General features: G+C 34.9%; 1 protein-coding gene across 1 annotated transcript; it reads left to right on the top strand.

The window, feature by feature from the left end:
• Positions 1-22,444: 22,444 nt before the first annotated feature.
• Positions 22,445-26,985, top strand: LOC120129689 (homeobox protein knotted-1-like 1). The gene is made up of 3 exons (XM_039147137.1): positions 22,445-22,621; positions 26,617-26,665; positions 26,747-26,985. The coding sequence occupies exons 1-3, from the start codon at positions 22,445-22,447 to the stop codon at positions 26,983-26,985; spliced, it is 465 nt and encodes a 154-aa protein (XP_039003068.1).
• Positions 26,986-27,442: the final 457 nt, after the last annotated feature.

Here is a 27,442-nt window from a genome sequence, read left to right as displayed (position 1 = left end):
CAAAACTATCAATGACTCTTTCAGTCTAGATCGTAATCCCTCAATAAACCAATCACATGCATTATTCTCAATCGAAACTAGTTCAACAGCAAATCTACTCAACTTATTAAACTCGCACTCGTACTCATACACGGTGTAATTCCCTTGCTTAAAGCTCATAAATTCTTTCTTCATTTGCCTAATAAACTATCCCGATGTACTTGTTCTTGAACTCTTCTAGAAACAAAGACCACATCACTTGGTCACTTGACATTCTCATGGTGACATTTGTCCACCATACTCGAGCTTGCCCTCATAGAAACGAGACTACTCCATCTAACTTCTCCACTTCTAAGCAATGGAGACCCTTTAACACGATCTTTACACGTTAAGCCAAAGGTCTGCAGCAACAAGACCTTCCTCAGCTTCACCCTTGAACTCGGGTGCTCCTAAACCTTTCAACTCTTTCGCTACATTCATTCTAGAAGTTGAGGGAGTAGGCGGTTGTAAATAGGTCAGAATAGCGTTCAACGTCCTGAAAAACACCCCTGATCTTTTACAGGCACTCCTCAAGGAGCATAGTCTTCACCTTGCCTGGCAGGGAAGGTGAATTACTACTATCCTCATTCTTTTATCTCCCGCTTCACTTCGGGAGCCCTCATGGTCAGACATCTAATAAGATATAACCATTTATCTCTATTAGCAAGACAACATACTCATTACTTATTAGATCAGAAATTTTTCACTTATTATTGGCATGTATACTTTTTAAAATACATTTGACTTCGGTTTAAGCCTAGAATCAGCTAAACCATAGTTCTGATACCATTAAATGTAACACCCTTAACCCGTATCCAACCCGGATACGAATCTGAGGTGTCAAATTAACTTTTCAAAATCATTAACTTCTATAAATGGTTGAAAATGTTATACATTTATTTGTATTAAAATGGCAGAACCCTTAAATGAAAATAATTATAAAAATTCAAGCTCAAATTGAAAATAAAACTCACTAATTTACATAAATACAATAGAGTAAGTTTACAAAATCCAATCAGAGCATATGCGATTTAAACATTTATTTACATGCCAAAAAAATTCAATATAACAAAATAACCTACTGTTCAATTTGTTTCTGATCTAGTCTTCGATAGAGATATGTTGTATTCACTAGTTCTAGCTTTGTTTTTCTTGTTTCTTTGAACCTACGTGTGAAACAATCACACGCTAAGTCTTTGACTTAGTGAGGTATATGATACATAATTAAAACATTAAAACATTTAAGCTTACTCTTAGCTTTTATAAAATAAAATCATACACATTTCATAAAACAAAAACATATATTATCATGCATTGTTTATTCATATTATTTCTTTAATAGCCCATTATACATCATTGAGAACTTAAGGTATGTGAGTGCATTGAGGTTGTACACTGGGTTGCAGTCAAAACTGCAACATAGAATTGCACCGAAGTGCCACGTAGAATATGCACCAAAGTGCCACGTAATAATGTCTCGAAGGACCATATAGATATGTCCCGAAGGACTACGTAGAAAAGTCCCGAAGGACCATGTAGAATTATCCTATAGGACTGCGTAGAACGCTCGACTCTTGGCATGCCAATTATACTTTTAGCTCTCATATCACATACTTTTGGGCTTTACCATATATACAGTTCACATAGCTTATGTCATATATTCATATTATCACATATATCAATAACACATAGTATGAACTAACATAGTGCATGTACACGTAGGTAACAAAATCAAAACTATGTTTGTATTCATGTAAACATATAATCATATCATTTCATAAACTTTCAAACATTGTTTTAATCAACATATTGGAAAGAGACTCATCGCAAGTCTTCTTTCCATAAACAATATATATATATATATATATATATATATATAGCAGTATGCACTCACCTTAGCCTCACTTAGTCAAAACAAAACTCTTATCACTCTTGGTCGATCTTATAACATCGAATTGTCCGAATTTTGCCTTCGTTCGGTATCTACACAATAATATGATCGTAATGATTATCGAAGTTCATATTACTATTAATCAATCTTTAATAACATAAGCTAAAAAAATACTTAATTCACGATTTCAAGTTGAATAGTAGTGGTACCCTAGGCCTAGTACTGATACTTCCTCACTATGGTATCAATACTATACTTCAGTATTGATACCCAATCTACATTATGGATTTTGTCTTCTAAAAATGGTACACGATACTTTTCCATTAGTATCGATACCCTTGGTATCGATTCTACTCATTCGGTATCGATACTGTTCTACTGGTTCATATCATTTTCATCTTATAGTATCGATATTGTTCTTTCAGTATCGATACTCCAATACAAATTCCTCTTGTTTTTTCTTTGAAATATCGTTACTAGATGAACAGTGCTGATACCCTTACCCAAAAATTACTCATTTCAACCCGATAATTTACCAATACTTACTTAAACCTTACACTTTTAACCCTTTTCTTGCCTTTAAACTCAAATACGCCTATTAAAACCAACCTATGTCACTTTAATACATCTAAGCATCCAAAATCCCATGAAATCACTTGAAACCAAAAATCACACCGATTAATCAACATACTTCAAATCCTTTTCCAACACCTTAGATTTCTTATTTTAGCTTATGACAAGTCAAATTCCACTTATAAATCCATTTACTAATCTTTTCTCATCAATTCACTCAAAAACCCTCTTTACTTATTCATATTTAATTCACTCATCTCTTAACTTTAATCAACCTTAAGCTTTCTTTAAGCTCATATAACACCCAAAGACCAAAAACCAACTTAAAAACTCAAGAAATAACCAAGTCAAAGATCCCTTACCTTAGGTATGAAGACACGATAGAGAGGAGGAAGAAAGGTTGAAGAGAATTCTAGATTTCTTTTTTCCTTCATCTCCACGTGGATATAATACCCAAATAATGAATTTTTAAATTCATTCCTTTCCTAATGACCATTATGCCCTTCCATCTTTCAATCTTTACTAAACAACCTACACCAATAATTTCCAATTAACTCCCTGAAATTTTCAATTAATCAAAATTAATCACGAAGTTTTAAAATCTTACACTTTGGTCACTAGCCCAGTGTTTGGGATGTTACAGTGAAAACTCTAATTGTTCCTTTCTTCTAATTGGGCCACTATTGGGCCTGTAATTTCTTATAAATTATATATATATATATTTCTTGGGCATGTTTGCTTAATAATAATAATAATGGACAAAGAAATGGTGATTACACTTATTATTACGTGGAAAATCGCATTGAACGTTTTTCAATTTAAGTTAGAGAAAAACAAGTATTCTCGATATGTGTTCAATTATTGCAAGGGCCAATTTGCATGCATGAAAATAAAGACATGAACCAATATCTAAATTAATATGTAGAGGGAAAACCAATGATATATAATGATGATAATTATAACATCATAAGCTCGTATTAAAAATTTTGACAAATTTACGAATATCACATTCTACAATTGAAGTAATCTAAAAATTTAAAACAATATGAATCATAATTTTTTAGTTAAAAATAATAAATACAAATTTACATCTTTATTTTAATACCATATACACAACCAAAATAATATTCGAATCAATTTATAAATTTGACTCGTTAGGTTATAAACTATACATGCCCACTAAAGTCACTCATGATCAAGTTTTATATTGTAGTTATTTACCACTACATCATTGTAAAAAATACACAAAATTATTGTAACATCCTAAATTATGTGTTAGACGTTTTGGGTTAACCCGAGATAGTTTAGACGAGCCCATGTACTTTATAGAATAGCTAGGCCCATTTGGAGTACGGATTGGGCTTGGTTTATGCCCATTTGATTTTAAAAAGGGCATTTTTAATCTAAGGATAAAAGGGGAAGACTAACATAGCAATTAGACTAATTTTTTAAATAAAAGCTTAAAACCATTAATTTGGGTGGTCTAACGTGTGCTCCTCTCTTTTTCACCTAATTATACCTTTATATTCCTCCCTTCTTCTATGTGATTCCCTTCCTCTCCAAGAAATAAGCAAATATCAAAACTTTGTAACCCTACAAGATTTGTCCAGGTTTGCAAGGATAGGAAGCTTCATCTTCATCTTTAGAGCTTCAAATGAAGCCTCTAACTTCAAGGTTTAAGCAATGGTAGCTAAAAATGAGTTTTAGTGGGGTTTAAGAAACCAAACATTTTTAGCTCATTTTTAGTTGATTTAAGTGTTAGGAAGTGTCATTCACTTCAATTCAAGCTCTGAAATGAGTTAGTAACTCATTTATCTTGTTTGTGATTAGTGAAAGAGGTGGGAGAAGGCTCCAAGACTAAAATAAAGGAAAAATGGACCCTTGGTTAATTTAATGATATTTCCAGTAACACATTCACAACTCTTTCATACCACTTGTGAGTCGTTAGAATGAATCTAGCTAGAGAGTCTTGAGTTGTGAAGCATAAATGAGCATTCATGGTAAATTGAAGTAATTAGTTTTTCTAACATGTTTAAAGACCTATTATGATCTTTTATTACATATATAAATTTTAAGAACACTTGAGAACCTCAATAGAGAACTTGGTATAGTTTAAAGAGACATTTTGTTGCCTAAATATGGCATTTCCAAGTTCGAGTATCTATACTAGAAGAATAGTACTGATACTATTCGTTAACCAGCTTAAAAACAAAGGGGTTTGGGAAGGGAAATATCAATACTCCGAAGAGTATCAATACTGCTTGTATGGTTTCGATACTCATACAGTGGTATCGATACCGAGTACACTTAAATGATTCTAGTAGGCCTTTTTGGTATTGGTAATCATGAGAGTATCGATACTGAGGGTAAAAATTGATACTCCCAATAGGAGTATCGATACTGATGTATTTTTTAAAACATCGAAGCAAAATTTGGTATCGATACCCTAGAAAGTATTAATACCCTAAATCGAGAGTAGCGATTTTGGTCCAACAGTATAGATATCACCCACCATTCTCAGCTTGTAATAACCGTATGGTATCGATACCTAAGGGAGAGTATCGGTAGGAACTCAAGGAACTTAAAGATACCCAATAACACCAAAACATGATCGAATACAACTACAAGTGAGAACCGTTGATAATATGCAATTACAGCTAGAAACAATACCAACTAAGACGACATAAAACTAGTCCTGATTGATACGCGGGAAACGATCAGGACACATGAGTTACTCTATCAGATGATGATAGTTTTTAGGTATAGAATTTTCGGATATCCTTAAGTAAGTGCACGAGGCACTTTGAGACTAACTAGGGCGCGAGGCCTAAACACTTATGAGGGTTGTTTAGTTGAGTGTTGTGTTCGATATAAAGATTTCAGACCTCACCCTAGGTAGACTAGAGGGGTATGTGTCCCTAGATGTGTAACCCTCCGACCACACCATGATGTCTACCCTAAAGTAGTATGCAGTATACGTGTATACTCACTTTCTTTATTACACTCGATATAATTAGAATTTATGGAACACTTTTAGTATGGTTTAGTTGTTAATGTGGCACTGGGCTAGAGAGGTTAGTGTTCAAAATCTATTTTCATGCGTAGTTCCTTAGGAGCAACTATCGTTTAGTTGACGTTCCAGATTGTTTGAGCATCAGTAAAGTACTTCTTGAGTCTTTTGTCTAAAGGGTATGTATTATTCATATACCTTTTTTGTACTTGAGTCGTAACTTTATTTTAAATACTCGGTTTTATTATTTTTGTATACTTATTTTGGGAGCTCCATGATATAAAATCTATTTATTTATGTTTGATTTATTTTATTTTATTTTGAATGGTTTTAAATTATTATTTACAAAGGTTCTTATAGAAAATTTTTTGGGTTAGCCACTTTGGTGGTCCTATGTGATGTTTTAATCGGTGGAATTTGTGTCGTATTGGATTAAGGTGTTACATTTAGTGGTATTAGAGTGATAGGTTCAATCATTTCTAGGACACACAGGTTAGAGTCAGTAAGAGTCTATAGTATTCATACATCTGGGGAGTAAATAGTACTTTCATATCTAGAATAGCGATAATAACTCCTCCTTCTTATCTTAATTTTAGAGTTTAATCATGAATGACAACGGTTTTATGAGCCATGAAGGTAGGGACTAGAGTATATCTTTCCTAGCTAGAGATAACAGTGACGAGTTCTTCCCGAACTTTAAGTTTAAGATCTCAAGAGACGCGGGGATCAACGAGGCGATCTTCTTCTCTGAGATCTGACAGACGGATTTAGGCATATAATGATAGCCATCCCCAGGACACTTGCTACGCCACCTACCCATCTAGCTTCACCAATCTCTCCTGTTGCAGCACCGCATGAGTCCCTATTCAATAGGCTCTAGAGGTACAAGACTATAGATTTCTTCATCTCGGAAGATAAAGACCTCGTAGTTATTGACCAGTGGTTGAGAGATACCCTGAGGACATTCTGCCACGTACACCTTACCCCAGAGGGTATGTTAGAGTGCATTACTAGCATACTAAAAGGCGACGCCATATAGTAGTGAGAGAGTGTAGATTTGGCGATGGAACCCAGGTGACCCACCTCAGAACATTTCTTAGAAGATTTCAACCATAATTATATAGATAAGGCTCACACTAATGACCTGAGGGATCAGTTTCTACATCTGAATCAAGGATACCGATATATGTTCGAGTACGAGAGGGAGTTCTTGTACATGAGCTGGTATGCACCTTATTTGGTGGCATCTGAGTACCACCACTAAAAGAGTTTCTGGAGGGCCTCTATTTGGACATCCTCACCCACCTAGCTACTGATCCACCTAGAGTTTTTATTGAGTTAGCTCACTAGGCGAAGTCAATAGAGAAAGTTATTGGTATGAAGACTAGAGAATTAAGCTCTTCATCGGGTCATAGTGAGAGAGTAGCTGAGTCTTCAAGACCTTCCCATCCATCAGGCAAGAGGGCCAAAGACTCTAAGGGATCTAGGAAGACTCCATTGGGCCAATTCAATAGGTCTAGGCAGAGTGTAGGCATATGGGTTAGATCTAAGCATCGTAGGAGGCCCTTATCATCAGCTTCCATGGCGAGTATCGGTGGTTCAGTGAGAGCATCATCTTAACCTGATTGTTTAGTCTATGGTAGGTGGCACTTGGTGGTTTGTAAGAGAGGGTCTAGGGGTTGTTACGGTTGTGGTTCCCTGGACCAATTTGACATATATTACTGTGAGGCACAAAGTGTGACTTTGACTTATACCCAGAGGTCAGCTCTGATAGTTCAGAGGGGTAATGGTCCCTCGAGAGGAGGGAGTAATACATTCGAGCACTTCAATAGTGGTACAGCTCGATTTATGGTCAATACAAAGCCTAGAGTGGCCTCACGCTAATATACAGTCAAAGCCCAAGAGAAGTGTGATGCAACTTTTGTGATCTCATATACTTTCACAATACTTTCTATTCCAATTATCGCTTTAGTAAACCCAGGTTCATACACTTTTATATCTGCTATGACCTAGTATGAGAGAGAAACATCTCGGTAGATGATCTTAAGGGTTTGAGTGTCTATCCAATTAGGACTAGACATTCTTGTGGACAAGGTTCATCATTGATATCCCCTTGAGATTCAAGGTTAGACCTTTTTGGATGATATAATTGAACTATCATTCAGAGATTTTGACATGATCTTAAGAATGGATTGGTTTTCAAAGCATGATGCCAGTTTGAGATGTAAAGCTAGGAAACTTAAACTCACAAGGATTGATGGAATCAAGGTCGTTATTATTAGATAAAAGCCCAAGTGTTCACGATTATGTTGGCCATAAAGGCATAAAAGATGATAAAGCGGGGTTGTGTAGCCTTTTTGGATCATGTGGTTGACACCTGAGTTGTAGAACCAAAACTCGAGGATATTTTTTAGACTTACTAACGCCTGGGAGACATTCATTGACTGCGAGTTCAGTATCGAGATAATGTCGGTATCTAGATAATGTCGGGATCGCTCTAGTTTTTATTGCCCCTTACCATATGGCACTAACGAAACTAAAAGTGATAGAAGCTCAAATTCAAGAGTTATTAGAAAAATGTTTCATCTGACCAAGTATTTCTCCTCGAGGAGCATCATTACTTTTTAGTAAAAAGAATGATGGGTCGATGCATCGACTACCGTTAGCTAAATAAGTTAACCATCAAGAATCGTTATACCTTCTCGAGAATTGATGACCTCTTTGATAAACTTAAAGTATTATGGGTTCTCCAAGATAGATTTGAGATCAAAGTACTATCAGCTAAAGATTAAGGACGTCGACGTAGCCATGACAGCGTTTAGGACAAGGTATGGTCACTATGAGTTCCTTTTGATGTTGTTTAGACTTACTAATGCCTGGGCGACATTCATGGACCTAATGAATAGAGTATGCCACTCGTACTTGGACTAGTTTGTGGTGGTCTTCATAGATGAAATCTTGGTGTACTCACAGTCAGAAGAAGAGCATGACCGATACCTCCATGTAGTTCTGTAAACCCTCTAAGATCGTCAATTATTCACAAAGTTTTGAAAGTGTAATCTATGGTTGTCTTTGGTTTCATTCTTATGTCATGTTGTGGAAGTATATGGCATATGAGTCTATCCTCAGAAGATTCAAGCAGTTTTTGAATGGGAATTGCCGAAGAATGTGACTTAAGTACTTCTGTAATACCCCCAACCCGTACCCGACCAGGATACAAGTCCAAGATGTCACATTACCTTCTAAAACAATATACTTGTACAAAATATTAGAAAATTTAAACTTATATTAAGAAATCTAATAATTTACATCAGTTTAATACAAAAACTTACAAAAGTAATCAGAGCATATACAACTTAAACTTTTAATTACATGCCAACATTAACTTTCATAACAAAATAACCTATTGTTTAAGTTGCTTCTAATATGATATATGTAGGAGTAATGTTATCCTAGTTGCTTATCCTTGTTCGTCTAACTTCTTGGATCCTACGTATGAAACACTCACACGCTAAGTCATAGACTTAGTGAGGCATAAGATGTAACGATACTATGATGAGATGGGTATACTGTTATCATATGTTCATTCTATGCAACTTACATAATCATGCATTTCACACATAAACTTATCATACTATCAATCTGAATTCATAATAATTCTTTCATTAGCCCATAATACAATACTGAGAACTTAAGGTATGTGAGTGCATTGAGGTTGTACACAAAAGTTGTCACCACAGCTCGTATAAAATACACTGAAGAGCCACGTAGAAATGCACCGAAGTGCCATATAAAATGTCCCGAATGACCACATAGATATTTACTTAAGAGCCATATATATATTCCAAAGGACCAAATAAGTGTTCCAAAGACCCATAAATATGTTCCCAAGGATTACATATATGTCTCGAAGGACTATGTAGAACCCTCGACTCTTGGCATACTAATTATACATATAGCTCTCATCTACAAAACATGGGCTTTTCTCAATTCACATAGTTTATTTTTCATAACCATATAAGTTCGTAACTTTATCACATAGTTCATGTAAACTACTCATACATATTCTCTTAGATCATTGTCTTATAATGTATATCATATAAATTCATGTCATATATCATATCGTGTAATGCAATCAAGACATGTTTACACCTTACCATTCATGAATATGCTTCTACTTATGCAATCATACACTAAATAGGTTGGAACTAGACTTATCAATAGTCTAATTTCAATATCTTACAATAAATACTCTATAAGTATGCACTCACCTATATCTCTTTGTCTTTTCCTCGATCGATCTTAGTTTTCAATTATTCCGGAACTTGTTTATGCTCTGTATCTACATAAATACAATTTCAAAATAATTATCAGAATCCTAAACCTTATGATTCAATCTTACTAACTTAAACTATTTGATGGACATAATTCACATTTTCCTTATTAAGTAGTATCGGTACCCAAGGTACAGTATCAATACTTCTTTAATAATGGTATCAATACCATACTTGAGTATCAATACCCAATTTTGATTTTGTAATTCCATTTACAAAAATGATATCGATACCTTCCTTGTGGTATCGTTACCCATATTATCGATACTACCCCTTGCGGTATCATTACCCATAGTATCGATACTACCCCTTACGGTATCGATACCTCATGAAGATTTTTGTCTAAAATGGCCTTATGGTATCGATATTGTTCATGTAGTATCTATACCCACACAATATTATATCCTAAAATAGCTGTGTAGTATCGATACTAACTTATCTAGTACCGATACCACCCACCCATAACAAACTTCTTTCACTCGAAAATCACCAACTCTTTACTTAATTTCCACCTTTAAAGTGCCTTTTCTACCACCAACCTCAACTATAATCACTTTAACAATCTTTTATCATACTAACACCTTATCACCTTCAATATCTCATTCAAATTCTTGTAAGTAAGAATCTTACTAAATTTTTAACATAATCCAAACTCAGTTCTAACACTTATTTCATCTTATTCAAGCTTATGACAAGTCAAATCCAGCTTCCAAATTTATTTATCTCCTCTTATTCAAATTTTCACTTAAAAACTCCTTACCTTCAATCTTCCATAACTTACTATCCTTTGGATTTTAAACTACTTTAAACCTTCCTTAAGTTTTCCTAACCTTTCCAGAATCTAAAACATATCTAATTTACAAAAATTATTCAACTGAAGGAGTTCTTACCTTACTAAGTGGATCACGGAGAAGAAGAATGAGATAATGATGAAGAATAGAGAAATTTCTGGAGATAAAATCCCATAAAATCTATTTCCACTTGTTATAAAATCCCATAGCTAAATTTTTAATTCATTTACTTGCTAAAAGACCTTTTTGCCCTTCTAATTTTCCTTCATTTGATATTCATCCTACACAAAATATTTCAATTAAGACCCTAAACTTTTCAATTTATCTAATTTAGTTACTGAATTCTAAAATCTCACAATTTGATCACTAACCCTATGTTTGGGATGTTACAAATCTCCCCCTTAAGAAAATTCCTCCACGTATTTTCATTGCACGAAGAGATGGGGGTATTGGTTACTCCTATCTTCTTCACGTTCTCACGTTTCTTCCTCTACTTTATGATTCCTCCATAAAACTTTAACCAATGGAACTATTTTATTTCTTAACTGCTTGACTTCATATGCCAATATTCGCACTGGTTCTTCCTCATTAGTCAAATCTGGTTGGACTTCTATTTGTTCCGATATAACTATATGAGAGGGATCAAACCTATATCTTCAAAGCATGGATACATGGAAAACGTTATAAATTTTCTCCATTTCCGGTGGCAAAGATAACTCATATGCCACTGGTCCTATCTTTTTAACAATTTCATATGGCCTAATGAATCTAGGACTCAATTTTCCTTTCCAACCAAACCTTAATACTTTCTTTCATGGAGATAACATCAGGAAAACTTTATCTCCAACTTCGAATTTAATTTCTTTCCTTTTAAGATCAGAATATGACTTTTGCTTATCGAAGGCCACTTTGAGATTATGTTGAATTTCACGATTTTTTTCTTCCACATCTTGAATCAAATCCAAACCAAGAACACTTCGATCTTTAAGCTCATACCAGTTTAATGGAGTACGATATTTCTTTCCATATAATGCCTCATAGGGTCCATCTTAATGCTAGACTGATAACTATTGTTGTAAGCGAATTCAACAAGTGGTAAATACCTTTCCCACGACCCTTTGAACTCAATTATACACGACCTCAACATATCTTCCAATATTTGAATAGTCTGCTCTGATTGTCTATCCGTTTGAGGGTGAAAAGCCGTACTAAATTTCAGTCGAGTTCCTAATGCTCCATGCAAAGATTTCCAAAATCTCGAAGTGAATCGAGGATCTCGGTCAAAAACTATTGAAACCAACACTCCATGCAATCTAATAATTTCTCTAATGTACAACTCATCATACTTTTCCATAGAGAAATCAGTTTTGATTGTTAGGAAATGTGCTGACTTGGTTAATCGATCAATTATTATCCAAATTGAATCTCTTTTGTTCGGATTCAGAGGTAACCCTATAATAAAATCCATGGTCACATTTTCCCACTTTCATTGAAGAATAGAAAGTGGTTGCAATAATCATGATGGAACTTGATGCTCGATTTTGATTTGTTGACATGTTAAACACTTAGATACAAATTCGGTGGTACTTCTTTTCATTCCTGGCCACCAATATCGATTCTTAAGGTCCATATACATCTTGTTTCCACCCAGGTGCATCATCAATGGACTGTAGTGAGCTTCGGACAATAGATCCTTCTTCAATTCCTCATCATCTGGAATCACCACTCTTCCTCTATAGTATAAATTCCCATCAGACTTAATCTTGAAATCCTTATTCTCTTCATTCTTTACTTGCTCTAATCTTTTCAAACAGATGTAATATTTATTTTGCAATTCTCTAATTTGATCTAACCATGTTGGTTTAAGCTTTAATTCTACACATAGAACACCATCTCCATTTTAAAATAACCTGGTGTTTAAAGCTCATAAGGCTGCAAACGTTTTTCTACTTAAAGCATCTGCTACCACATTAGCTTTTCCAGGAAGGAAATCAATTATTACATCATAATCCTTTAAGAACAAACCCATCTTCTCTGCCTCAAATTAAGATCTTTTTGAGTCATCATATACTTCAAGCTCTTGTGATCCATATACAGATAACAACGTTCTCTATATAGGTAGTGAAGCCAAATCTTGAGAGCGAACACTACTACAGCCAATTCCAAATCATGTGTTGGATAGTTCTTTTCATGTGGTTTTAATTGTCTCGATGCATATGCTACCACTTCCCCTTCTTGTATTAATACATATCCCAATCCATTATGGGATACGTCCCTATAAACCACAAAATTCTTGCCAGATTCAGGTTAAACCAACACTGGAGCTTCTGTCAAAATTCTCTTTAATGCTTCAAAACTTCCTTGACATTCAGGAGTCCAAACAAATGGTACATTCTTTCTCATAAATTTGGTTAAAGGTATAACTATCATCAAAAAATTCTTAACAAATCTTAGATAATAACCTGCAAGCCCAAGGAAACTTCAGACTTCAAATACATTCTTTGGAACTTCTCATTCCAAAATAGCTTTTATCTTTTGAGGATACACCCGAATCTCATCTGCAATGATCACATGCCCAAGGAAGGTCACTACATTTAGCCAAAACTCACATTTAGACAATTTGGCATAAAGTTTTTTATCTCTTAGGATTTGTAAAACTATCCTCATATATGCACTATACTCTTCATTGGACTTCGAGTACACCAATATGTCATCAATAAAAACAACTACGAACTGGTCCAGATATGTTTGAAATATAATGTTCATGAGATCTATAAAAGCAATAGGTACATTGGTTACCCCAAATGGCATCACGATGAACTCATAGTGACCATATCTCGTTCTAAAAGTTGTCTTCGTAATATCTTTCTCCTGAATCTTCAATTGATGATAACCAAAACGTAAGTCGGTCTTCAAGAATACTGAAGCTCTTTTTAACTGATCAAACAAATCATTAATTCTTGGGAGGGGATACTTTTTCTTGATGGTAACCTTATTGAGTTGTCGATAACCAATGCAGGGAGACATTGAACCATCATTATTCTTAACAAACAATACTGGAGCTCTCAAATGTGACACACTTGGTCTTATAAATCCCTTCTCTAACAATTCTTGCAATTGATTCTTCAACTCTTGTAATTCTTTTAGAGCCATACGATAAGGTGATATAGCAATAGGAGATGTTCCCGGTATCACTTCAATTTGAAATTATACCTATCAATCGGGAGGTAGCCATGGCAACTCAGCAGGGAATACATCAGGGAACTTTCTAACAATTGGAATTTCTTCTAAACCTTTCTCTTTAGCTCTGCTATCAATCACATTAGTAAGAAAACCCTGACATCCCTTAAGCAAAAATTTCCTTACTGACATTGCCGATATTACATTTGTTAAATGATTCAATCTTTCACTGATCACATTCACTTCTATTCCTTCTGAACTATTCAGAGTTACCTTTTTTTAGTCTACAATTGACATTTGCATGGTAATGGTACAACCAATCCATCCCTAAAATTACTTCAAACTCATCAAAGGGTAGTTTCATCAAATTAGTAGGGAATTCAATTCCCTGAATCCTTATGGGATACCCCTTACAAACTCTATTTACCTGATCCCTATGCCCTAAAGGATTAGTTACTATCACTTCACTACTCGTAGCTTCTAATGGAATTATTAACTACTTTACTAATTTATTACTAATATATGAATAAGTGGAACCGGATCAATCAATACTAACACCGATTTATCAAACAACTGAAAAGTACCTACTATAATCTATGGATCATCACGGTCTTCATTTGTCTTTATATTATACACCCACCAGTTGAGTGTATTTCAGGTTGTGTAGAAGCTTTGGACTGGTTTCTCTCTCTACCTCTTCCACGTCCTCGTTGCGATACAGAAGTGACTCTCTCAGATGGTGCAGATTCACCAGTCATCAATGGACAATCACGGATGTAATGTTCGTCATCCCCATATCGAAAACAAGCTCCGGAGGCCATCCGACACATTCTAAAATGATTCTTCCCACAATGCTGACACTGTCTCGATTGGCCCTGATTTGATCTCCCAGCACCAGATCCCACTGATTATATCTATCTAGCTCTCATCTAACTAGATCCTCTAGCAGAGGATGCAACTGATTCAGATCTAGCTTGAGGTCAGAATCTCAAATCTCTACCTTTTTTGATGGTGCTGAGCTCGAAGAAGCGTCGGTTCTCTTAGACATCTGAACTTTTTGATCCCCAAACCTTTTATTTTTAGCTCTCTCTAGATCTTTTGCATGATTAACCACCTCCTGGATTGAGGAAAGATTCAATATTATCAGCATCTCCTTTAATCTAGGGCGTAAGCCCTCCACGAACCATTCAAAAGCGTATTTTTCTGTAAGGATATGCTCAGTATCAAACCGACTCAATTTATTGAACTTGCACTCATATTCATATATAGTGCGATTCAACTGCTTCAAATTAATAAACTCCTGCTTCGTTTGCCTGATAAACTGATCTCCAATATACTTATTCTTAAACTTTTCCAAAAATAGAGACCAAGTCACTTGATCACTTGCCAAACTCATGGTGACATTCATCCACCATATCCTAGCTTGTCCTCTAAGCAAAGAAACCGCTCCATCTAACTTCTCAACTTCAGAGCAGTGGAGACTATCCAACATAATCTTCAAATCATTAAGCTAGAGGTCGGTCGCAATCAGACCTTCCTCGGCTTCTCCCTTAAATTCGAGAGCTCCCAATCCTTTTAACTCCTTCGCCACATTCATTCTTTGAGTTGATGGGGCAGGAGGTTGGAGACGCGTCAGAATAGCGTCCAACATCCTAAAGAATGTATCTTGATCTTGCACAGGCACTCCCTTAGGTGCATGTTCTTTACCTTGCATGGTCAGGGCATGTGAATTACTGCTCTCGGCTAGTGTATTATCTCCCGCTTCACTTCGGGAGATATCTTGTCTGGACATCTAATAAAACATAAGCAGATAATTCTATTAGCAAGGTAGCATACTCATTTCTATATCAGATCAGAAGTATTCAATATTTTGTTGGCATGTAAACTATTGAAAACACTTTTAACCTTAGTTTATGCCTAGAATCGGCTAAACCTTAACTCTGATACCATTAAATATAACACCCTCGACCCGTACCCGACCCGAATACGAGTCTGAGATGTCACGTTGCCTTCTAAAAATAATATACTTGTATAAAAATAATAGAAAATTTAAACTTATATTAAGAAATATAATAATTTACATCAGTTTAATACAAAAACTTAAAAAAATAATCAGAGCATATACAACTTAAACTTTTAATTACATGCCAACATTAACTTTCATAACAAAATAACCTACTGTTTAAGTTACTTCTGATATGATATCTGTAGGAGTAATATTATCTCAGTTGCTTATCCTTGCTCATCTAACTTCTTGGATCCTACGTGTGAAATACTCACACGCTAAGTCATCGACTTAGTGAGGCATAATATGTAATGATACTATGATGAGATGGGTATAATGTTATCATATGTTCATTCAATGCAACTTACATAACCATGCATTTCACACATAAACTTATCATACTATCAATCTGAATTCATAATAATTCTTTCATTAGCCCATGATACAATACTGAGAACTTAAGGTTTGTGAGTGCATTGAGGCTGTGTACAAATGTTATCACCACAACTCGTATAAAATGCACCGAAGTACCATATAAAATGTCCCGAATGACCACATAGATATCTCCTTTCCAAAGGACCAAATATGTGTTTCAAAGAACCACATATATGTTCCCAATGATTTATATATTTGTCCCGAAGGACCACGTAGAACCCTCGACTCTTGGCATGCCAATTATACCTATAGCTCTCATAAACATAACATAGGCTTTTCACAATTCACTTAGTTTATTTTTCATAACCATGTAAGTTCATAACTTTTATCACATAACTCATGTAAACTACTTATACATATTCTCTTAGATCATTGTCTTATAATGTATATCATATAAATTCATGTCATATATTATATCGTGTAATACAATCAATACATGTCCCTACCATTCATGAATATGCTTCTACTTATGCAATCATATACTAAATAGGTTGGAACTAGACTTATCAGAAGTCTAATTTCAATATCATACTATAAATATTATATAAGTATACACTCACCTATATCTCTTTGTCTTTTCCTCGATCGATCTTACTCGTCAATTGTTCCGGAACATATTTATGCTCGGTATCTACATAAATACAATTTCAAAGCAATTATTATAATCCTAAACCTTATGATTCAATCTTAATAACTTAAACTATTTGATGGACATAAATAAAATTTTCCTTATTAAGCAATATCGGTACCCAATGTACAGTATCGATACTTCCCTTATAATGGTATTGATACCATACTCGAGTATCGATACCCAATTTCAATTATGTAATTCCATTTCCAAAAATGGAATTGATACATTCCTTATGGTATCGTTACCCATAGTATCGATACTACCCCTTTTGGTATCGATACCTCATGAAGATGTTTGTCTAAAATGGCCTTATGGTTTCGATACTGTTCATGCAGTATCGATACCCACACAATATTATATCCTACAATAGCTATGTAGTATCGGTACTAACTCATCTAGTACCGATACCACCCACCTAGAACAGACTTCTTTCACTCGAAAATCATCAACTCTTTACTTAATTTCCACCTTTAAAGTTCCTTTTCTACCACCAACCTCAACTACAATCACTTTAACCATCTTTTATCATTCTAATACCTTATCACCTTCAATATCTCATTCAAATTCTTGTAACTAAGAATCTTACTAAATTTTCAACATAATCCAAACTCAGTTCTAACACTTATTACTTCTTATTCAAGCTTATGACAAGTCAAATCCATCTTCCAAATTTATTTATCTCTTCTTATTCAAATTTTACTTAAAAACTCCTTACCTTCAATCGTCCATAACTTAGTATCCTTTGGATTTTAAACTACTTTAAACCTTCCTTAATTTTTCCTAACCTTTCCAGAATCTAAAGCATATCTAATTTACAAAAAATGTTCAACTGAAGGAGTTCTTACTTTACTAAATGGCTCACAAAGAAGAAGAAGGAGAAAAGGATGAAGAATAGAGAAATTTATGGAGAAGAAATCCCATAAAATGTCTTTCCACATGTTATAAAATCCCATAGCTAAATTTTTAATTCATTTCCTTGCTAAAAGACCTTTTTACCCTTTCAGTTTTCATTCATTTGATATTCATCCTACACAAAATATTTTAATTAAGTCCTTAAATATTTTAATTTATCTAATTTAGTCACTGAATTCTAAAATCTCATAATTTGATCACTAACCCGATGTTTGGGATGCTACAAATTAGCTTTTTGGGTTTTACCTGGAACTATCGTTAATTTGCAAAGGGTTTATCAATGATAGCTGCCTCGATGACTAAGTTTCTTCAGAAGGGTGTACAGTTTGTGTGGGGTGAGAAGCAATAAAGGAACTTAGAATAGTTAAAAGTTATTCTAACTCAAGCCCCGATCTCAACCCAACCTGATTCATGGAAAGACTTCACCGTGTTTAGTGATGGCTCCCTAAATAAGCTTGTTTATATTTTGATACAAGAAGGAAAAGTGGTAGCATATACATCTCGTTAACTTAAGCTCCATGAGAAGAACTACCTCACCCATGATTTAGCTTGCAGTAGTAGTTTTTCCGCTCAAGATTTGGATGCACTACCTTTTTGGTGAGAAGTGCCACATCTTCACTAATCATAAAAGACTTAAGTACCTGCTTACACAGAAAGAGTTGAATTTGAGACAACGCAGATGGGTCGAGTTGTTAAAAGACTATAATTGTGTGATCAACTACTACCCTAGAAAATCAAGCGTTGTTACTAACGCTTTCAACAGAAAATTCATGTCAGATTTGATAGCTCTGTTAGAACGTTTGAGCTTATCTAGTGATGATGGGTTATTGGTTGAGCTGAGTGTGGAACCCGAGTTAGTAAGTGAGGTTAAGAAGTTACAAAGTTCTAACAATAACCAAAGGGCTCGCGTGGATCAAGTCCATCAAGGTAAGGCCCCGGGTTTTGAGTTATCCGATGAGGATGTACTTTTCTTTATGGTTCATTTCTATGTGCACGCAGATAAACAGTTCCATAGTAAGATTCTCCATGAAGCACATTGTAGTCCACTCTCAATTAATCCATGTAGTAATAAGATGTACTAAGAACTCTGACCATTGTATTGGTGGTTAGGCATGAAGAGGAAAGTATCTAAGTTCGTTCCTAGATTTTTAGTATGTTAGCAAGTAAAGGTGGAACACTAGGTTCCTTTAGGGTTACTCCAATTTATTAAGATCCCACAGTGGAAGTGGGATAGAGTGACGATGTATTTCATGGTGGGGTTACCAATGAATAGGAAGAGGCATGATGCGCTGTGGGTTATAGTTGACATTTTGACCAAAATAACCCACTTTCTACCGATACATATGGATTACACCTTTGTACATCTGTGAGATTATGAGGTTACTTGGAGTCTCAACATCTTAGCACCGCCTTCCATCCTCATACAGATAGCCATTCCGAGCAGCTTATTCAAATTCTAGAAAACATGCTTAGGTGCACAAATATAGACCTTAAGGGTAGTTGGGAGGACCATTTACCATTAGTAGAGTTCGCATATAAAAATAGCTACTAGTTTAGTATCCAAATGAATCTGTACAATGCTTTATATGGAAGCAAGTGCAGGGCTTTTCTTTGTTGGATAGAGCTTAGTGAAGGAAAAGTAGTGGGCCCAGATTTTCTTAGAGAAATCAAAGAGAAAGTTTGATTGATTTTAAAATGGTTAAATGAAGCTTCTGACAGAAAAAGGTCGTATGCGGAGTTGAAACATAAAGATATCGATTTTACCATAGGAGACAAGTTGTTCCTCAAGGTGTCTCCGTGAAAGAAGGTACTTTAGTTTAGATACAAAGATAAGTTAACTCTACGTTTCATAAGACCATATGAAGTACTCAAGAGGATCGAACTCAGCTTACCGATTGGTCTTACCCCTAGAATTGGAGTATATCCACAACATGTTCCATGTGTCTATACTTAGGAGGTACCGTTCTGACCTCTCCCATATTACACCATTAGAAAATATTGAAGTGGGCCAAGATATGACATATGAATAAGAGCCATTAAGAGCTTGGCAAAGGATGTGAAATAACTAAGGACAAAAGGATTACCTAGTGAAGATTTTGTGGATTAGCCATGGCACCGATGAGGTAACTTGGGAAATCGAGGAGGATATGCAACTTCAGTACCCACATCTCTTATATCCAGGTAAATTTTCGAGGATGAAATTTTGTATTAGGTGGGGATAGTTGTAATATCCCAAATCTTAGGTTAGAAGTTTTGTGTTAACTTGAGATAGTTTAGACGAGCCCATGTACCTTGTAGGAGAGCTAGACCCATTTGGAGTATAGATTGGGCTTGGTTTAAGGTCTATTTGATTTTAAAAATGGCATTTTTAATCTTAGGATAAAATTTAAAGGACTAAAAGAGCAATTAGAACAATTTTTAAAACAAAAGCTTAAAACCCATTAATTTGGGTGATCTCACGTCTACTCCTCTCTTTTTCACCAAACTATACCTTTGTCTTCTTCCCTTCTTCTTCATCATTCCCTTCCTCTCCAAGAACTAAGAAAAGGTCAAAACTTTGTAGCACTACAAGCTTTGTATGGGTTTGCAAGGGTAAGAATCTTCATCTCCATCTTTAAAGGTTCAAATTAAGCCTCCAAACTCAAGGTTCGAGCCATGGTGGTTAAAAATGGGTTGTAGTGGTGGTTTAAGAAACCAAAAGTTTTCAGCTAGTTTTTACTAGATTTAAGTGTTAAGAAGTTTCCTTCACTTTAATCCAAGCTTCTAGATGAATTAGTAACTCATTTATCTTGTTTGTGAATATTGAAAAGGTGGGAGAAGTCTCCAAGACTAAAGGAAAGGATAAATTAGCGCTTGGTTGATTTAAGGATGTTTCCAGTAGCTAGGGAACTAAGGTAACAAATTCACAACTCTTTCATACCACTTGTGAGTCATTAGAATGCATCTAGCGAGAGAGCCTTGAGTTGTGAAGTATAATTGAACATTCATGGTAAATTCAAGTAATTGGTATTTCTAGCATGTTTAAAGACCTATTATTATCCTTTCTTACATACATAAGATTTTAAGAACACTTGGGTACCTCAATAGAGAACTTGGACTAGTTTAAAGAGTCATTTTTGTGCCCAAATAGGGCATTTCCAGGTTCTAGATCGGTACTAGAAGAATAGTATCGATATTGTTGGTATAGTTTCGATACTCATAGGGTGGTATTGATACCGAGTGCACTTAGCTGATTCCAGTAGGCCTTTTTGGTATCGGTAATCATGGGAGTATCGATACTGAGGGTAAAGTATCGATACTCTCAATAGGAGTATCGATACCGAGGTATTTTTCAAAACATCGAAGTAAAATTTGGTATTGATACCCTAGCTCGAGAGTATCAATACTGGTCCAAAAATATTGATATTACCCACCCTTCTCACCTTGTAATAATCGTATGGTATTGACGAGTATGGGTACCATCATACATTATTGGGTAAGTAACCCAAGGAACTTAAAAATAATATTGATGAACCCAAAACAACAAAACACCATCTAATAAAACTACAACTGATAACCATTGATAATATACAATTACAGCTAGAAACAATATCAACTAGGACGACATAAAACTAGAGTTGATTGATGCTTGAGAAACGGTCAGGACACTCGAGTTACTCTAGAAGATGACGATAATTTTGAGGTATAGAATGTTTGGATATCTTTATGCAAGTGTGCAAGGCACTTTGAGACTAACAAGAGCGTAAGGCACGAACACTCGCGAGGGGTGGGTTAGTCGAGTGTTATGTCCGATGTAAAGATTCTAGACATCACGCTTGGTAGACTAGAGGGGTGTGTGTCCCGAAATGTGTAACCCTCCGACCACACCATGATGTCTACCATAGAGTAGTGTGTAGTATACGAGTATACTCACTTTCTTTATTGCACTTGATAGCATGAGCATTTATGGAACACTTTTAGTGTGGTTTTCTAATAACCCAATTATTGTAATTATTGAGGGCCACAAATTATGAGATATTTTAAAGAAAAGTTAGATTTTAAAATGGATAATGAGGATAATGGGAAACCAAGCTCAAACCGACACTTTCTATGGTTGAAGGCAAGTTGCCATTTCTTGAAAAATCTAGCATGTTTCTAAGTCGATAGTCGACATGTGAGTCTATGGGATCCACACAATAATTTCACTTATAGATACAAAAAGAAAGGGTTTCGTTCCAACATTCTATAAATAACTTAGTTTCATCCGTTTAACTCTCTATCCACCACCATTTGGGTTTGACCAAGCATCTTATCTAAGGTTCTTCACTTCCATTAAAGCTTCAATCCTTGGTTCTTCATCGTAATCACTTGGTAGTTTCATACCAAGTTTCCATTAAAATGGCACCACATGGAGATGCTATTACTACTAGCAGAGTCTACCTTTTTGACAAAATATAAAAGAGATTCAATTTCAGTATGGGTTCTATTATTAGATTTGTTTGTATTGTAAATTTAGGGTTTTGACTAACAAATGTGGCCGAACTCAACCAGCTCATCGTGCTCATGGTTCATAAAATACGGGTTTAGCAAAAGTAATCCACACCCAACATTCTCTATCTATCTCTTTCTCGGCTATTCTTGGAAAAGAAAACAACTCCTCTGGGTCGTCTTCTTTGGTTTCTCACATGGCTTCACTTGAAGAAATCGGTCGGGAGAACCATACTATAAGCGGCTGCAATGAGATAGAAGATGATCCAGAACGTGATGAATTCATGGAATCATATTGTGAGGTTCTTTATAGATGCAAAGAGGAACTCGCTAAGCCGTTCGATGAAGCTTTCTTGCTTCACTTTGAGAGCATGGTAAAGCTTAAAAAAAATTGAATATATATTAAATGTGTTGAAGTAGAAAATTAAGCATTTGTACATAGCACACGTGAATTTGGAATCTGTGATAAAGTGAGAAGGGAAAAATTCTAAGTGAGTCATCCAATTTTGGTAAAATATAACATGGTCTTCTAGTTTCCAAATTTTTATGATTATGGCATGATGGTTTTATTAAGATCAATTTAGTCCCTAATTATAGTAATTAAAAATTATATTAACTCCTAAAGTTTTTAGTTTTAACAATTGTGTCCTCAAATTAGTAATTAGATTCGAATAAGTTATTTTTATGGCGGAGAAAATTATTTAAAGTAGTATTTGTACGATAGATTGTCTGTGTTTGTTAGAAAAAATATTGGAAGCTAGACATCAAGTTGGTGAGCTGGAATTCAAGGGTAATATTTTGGGTTTGTTGACGACCTGAGTCCGATTTCGATGTCCGTTTCACCAAATTCGAACACGGTAAGTTATTTTCACTGATTTATCACCCGATTCGATCCATTTTTCAGAATTATGCTCCGTTTTTGATGAATCTTATATTGTTATGTATTTGAGGAATTATTGGAAGTTGATTTCAAGATCGAGGACGTTCGAATAGAATTTATATGGTCAATCAGTATGGCACGGAAATTTAGGTAATACTTTACTGCCTCTTTATGCTTTATGGATCATGTGAATATTGGTAAATGCATGAATAAGATATTATTGGTCTCATATGTGTAGTTAATTAATTTCTACACTCGATCTGAATACGATAAAAAAATTCGGTAAATGATTATGGTTCATATGACTTTTATAAGAAATTGATGGATTGTTAGAATTAAAATTACAAGTTCTGTGTTTAGCGATAAATGAATCAGCTTGGATCTGTAACATATAATTTATTTCATCAAAGGTACTTGGATGAGAATACTCCGATAGGGTAAATTACGTAAATACCCTTATGTTGTAAAAAGATAAGATTTGACCATATAAGTTAGATAAAGGATTTTTTAAAGACATGTTGATCCGATAAAATTTCAGATGTGCATAAGAAATGCTAATTTTGTTTAGAAAATTTGGATATCTGGTTTTTAACCCTAAGGTGGTTTGTACAAGATACTAGAAGTTGTTAAGAGAATCATTTCAAGAGCAGAGAATGTTCAAGAAAGCAATTAATCATAGGATCTCTATATTATAATTATTTTTGTTAAGAGTTAATACCGTTGGAAGATCTATTCAGTGATGATTATGGGGATGATCTATGGATCTGCATTATGGTATTAAAAAGTGAATACACTGGAAGGATAATAAATTAACTTGTTGACATGCATCAGTTTAGGAGTTGTGTAACTGGAGTTATTTGATAATACGATCGATAGTCATAGATTGTAAATGACTTGAATCTTCGATTCTATATTTCATCTAAAATCACTTCGGTCATGTTTGAAAAAGCAAGTAATGCAGAAGGAAAAGATTCTGAATACCTCATTTGGTTCAATTGGGCTGAAATCCTATGAATTCAAAGTATATTCCTGAATACCCCTGATTGTTTGGGTAATGGAATCAATCGCAATAAATCTGAATTTAGAATTATTATGCATAAAGGTTCCTGAACGTTTTTTCCTAATGCACATGAAAATATAATGGGATTCTAAAGTATCAACCTTAAATATTTGGCTAGATCGGTTAGTAATCGATTCTCCTCAATAGGACCTTGTTCCTAGAATTCGATCAAATTTCATAAGTTTCATGTTATCCATAATGATAACTACAATGGCCTCTGAAAATACTTGGATTCTCTAGTGTGTTCCCCATTTATTACTGAACTGTTTTATTTGTTTTAAAATGAGGTACACTGAATTCTATGGCTCCTGTTTTATTGATGCATCAATTTATTGTGATGTTTTATGGATTAAGACGACTATCTGATTTTTGGTTTGAACTGGTATTTGATTACCATGTATGTGGATTTATGGAATTTATATCACGGTGCAATTGTATTTTTGATACGGATTTATAAAGTACAGCTCTGATCAAGCTGGAAAACTTTGACGGACCTAATGTGACTCTTGGGTAGGCTCACGGGCCCCAAGATGTTCCATTAGGTTGGCTCCCTTTTGCTGTGTGCTTAGGGTAAGCCCTATGGACTTACGGACTTAAGGATACAGGCCCCAAAGCCTATCCTTAGGTTGGCTTCCTTTTCGCTGTGTGCTTAAGGTAAGCCCTATGGAAGCAGTTCTAGGAACTGCGGATGGTGTACAAGAGAATGGTTTAAACTACAAGTTTCAAAAGTTAAATTTCATTATGATTTTATGAGATTTACTGAACTATCATTTGATAAGTGTACCTATTATGATTTTATTATACTGTTGGAACACACTAGACATCCTATTCGATCTCCTGAAAATGTCATACTTTGAAAGGTTTCTTATGAACTGAGATTCATAGCTTCTACTCGATGAACTTCTAAGAAAACCCCAAATTATTTCGTAAACTGGTATACGTATGATTCAATAAGGAAATTATATGGCTTTCCATTTATCTACATGTCATGTAGCATCATCTGGTAGTTCTGTATTACTGAGCTTTCCGAAGCTCACTCTATTACTCAACATTGTAGGTTAAAAGAATTGTACCAATGCATCTATCGAATTCAGTAAGGGAGCTCTTCCGGCGTTTTTTGCAGAGTATGGTACATGTGATTAGGGGGCATGTAATTGTATTTTGATTTATATACGAGTCTGGAAATCTGTTTTATTTCTGCATACTGATAAATCATTTTATAAGTTACATGTTTAATAAAAAATTTAAATTTTCCGCTATTTTTACGGTAGGCCGCTCCGATGGCCCTAATGTGACACTCCAGATCGGATCGGGTTATCCACATCGGTCTGAGGGGGTTACATTTAGTGGTATCAGAGCTATGGTTAAGTCAAATTTTTGAAGATAAACCGGCCGATCGAATTTCAAAAAGATGTCTGATCAATACATGCCCCTAGACTACATTCGTATTTCTCTGAGCCGGAACTCCAAGGTTGAGTCCCTATCTGTAATGAGTAAACCTAAGTTTTCATCCGTTAGGACTCTATCGTTTTATAAAGGAATACCAGTAACGTCTGTATAAATTCTGTAGAGTATCACACGAGCCATGTGAGAGTTTCTCATCTGAGAAATTTTGATTCAACTCCAAAAATGAAATTGAGATATGTTATCGCTCTATGAGCTTATTCTGGTAACTAAAGCTGAATTGATTCTATAAGGATAAATATATTCTGATTCTTTTATTGGAAAGAGAGCGAGTTTTGAAAAAACAAATGTATACCCAACTGGTTAAGGATTAAGAGAGTATCGATACTTCTGTAAAAGCTACTGAAAGATATGAAAGAACTGATAGAAATTTCATTTATGCAATTCTGTGACATGAATGAATTTCGAAAACGAAATTCTTTTAAGGAGGGAAGAATTGTAGAAACCCAATTATTGTAATTATTGAGGGCCACAAATTATGAGATATTTTAAAGAAAATTTAGATTTTAAAATGGATAATGAGGATAATGGGAAACCAAGCTCAAACCGACACTTTCTATGGTTGAAGGCAAGTTGCCATTTCTTGAAAAATCTAGCATGTTTCTAAGTCGATAGTCGACATGTGAGTCTATGGGATCCACACAATAATTTCACTTATCAGATACAAAAAGAAAGGGTTCCGTTCCAACATTCTATAAATAACTTAGTTTCATCCGTTTAACTCTCTATCCACCACCATTTGGGTTTGACCAAGCATCTTATCTAAGGTTCTTCACTTCCATTAAAGCTTCAATCCTTGGTTCTTCATCGTAATCACTTGGTAGTTTCATACCAAGTTTCCATTAAAATGGCACCACATGGAGATGCTATTACTACTAGCAGAGTCTACCTTTTTGACAAAATATAAAAGAGATTCAATTTCAGTGTGGGTTCTATTACTAGATTTGTTTGTATTGTAAATTCAGGGTTTTGACAAACAAACGTGGTCGAACTCAACCACTCATCGTGCTCATGGTTCATGAAATACGGGTTTAGCAAAAGTAATCCACACCCAACATTCTCTATCTATCTCTTTCTCGGCTATTCTTGGAAAAGAAAGCAACTCCTTTGGGTCGTCTTCTTTGGTTTCTCACATGGCTTCACTTCTTGAAGAAATCGGTCGGGAGAACCATACTATAAGCGGCTGCAATGAGATAGAAGCTGATCCAGAACGTGATGAATTCATGGAATCATATTGTGAGGTTCTTTATAGATGCAAAGAGGAACTCGCTAAGCCGTTCGATGAAGCTTTCTTGCTTCACTTTGAGAGCATGGTAAAGCTTAAAAAAAATTGAATATATATTAAATGTGTTGAAGTAGAAAATTAAGCATTTGTACAGAGCACACGTGAATTTGGAATCTGTGATAAAGTGAGAAGGGAAAAATTCTAAGTGATTCATCCAAGTTTGGTAAAAGATAACATGGTCTTCTAGTTTCCAAATTGTTATGATTATGGCATGATGGTTTTATTAAGATCAATTTAGTCCCTAATTGTAGTAATTAAAAATTATATTGACTCCTAAAGTTTTTAGTTTTAACAATTGTGTCCTCAAATTAGTAATTAGATTCGAATAAGTTATTTTTATGGCGGAGAAAATTATTTAAAGTCGTATTTGTACGATAGATTGTCCGTGTTCGTTAGAAAAAATATTGGAAGCTAGAAATCAAGTTGGTGAGCTGGAATTCAAGGGTAATATTTTGGGTTTGTTGACGACCTGAGTCCGATTTCGAAGTCCGTTTCACCAAATTCAA

The sequence above is a fragment of the Hibiscus syriacus genome, unplaced genomic scaffold (assembly GCF_006381635.1).
Source record: "Hibiscus syriacus cultivar Baekdansim isolate YM2019G1 unplaced genomic scaffold, ASM638163v2 tig00110503_pilon, whole genome shotgun sequence".
Lineage (NCBI taxonomy): Eukaryota > Viridiplantae > Streptophyta > Magnoliopsida > Malvales > Malvaceae > Hibiscus > Hibiscus syriacus.
This window is presented reverse-complemented; position numbering and strand designations above follow the sequence as displayed.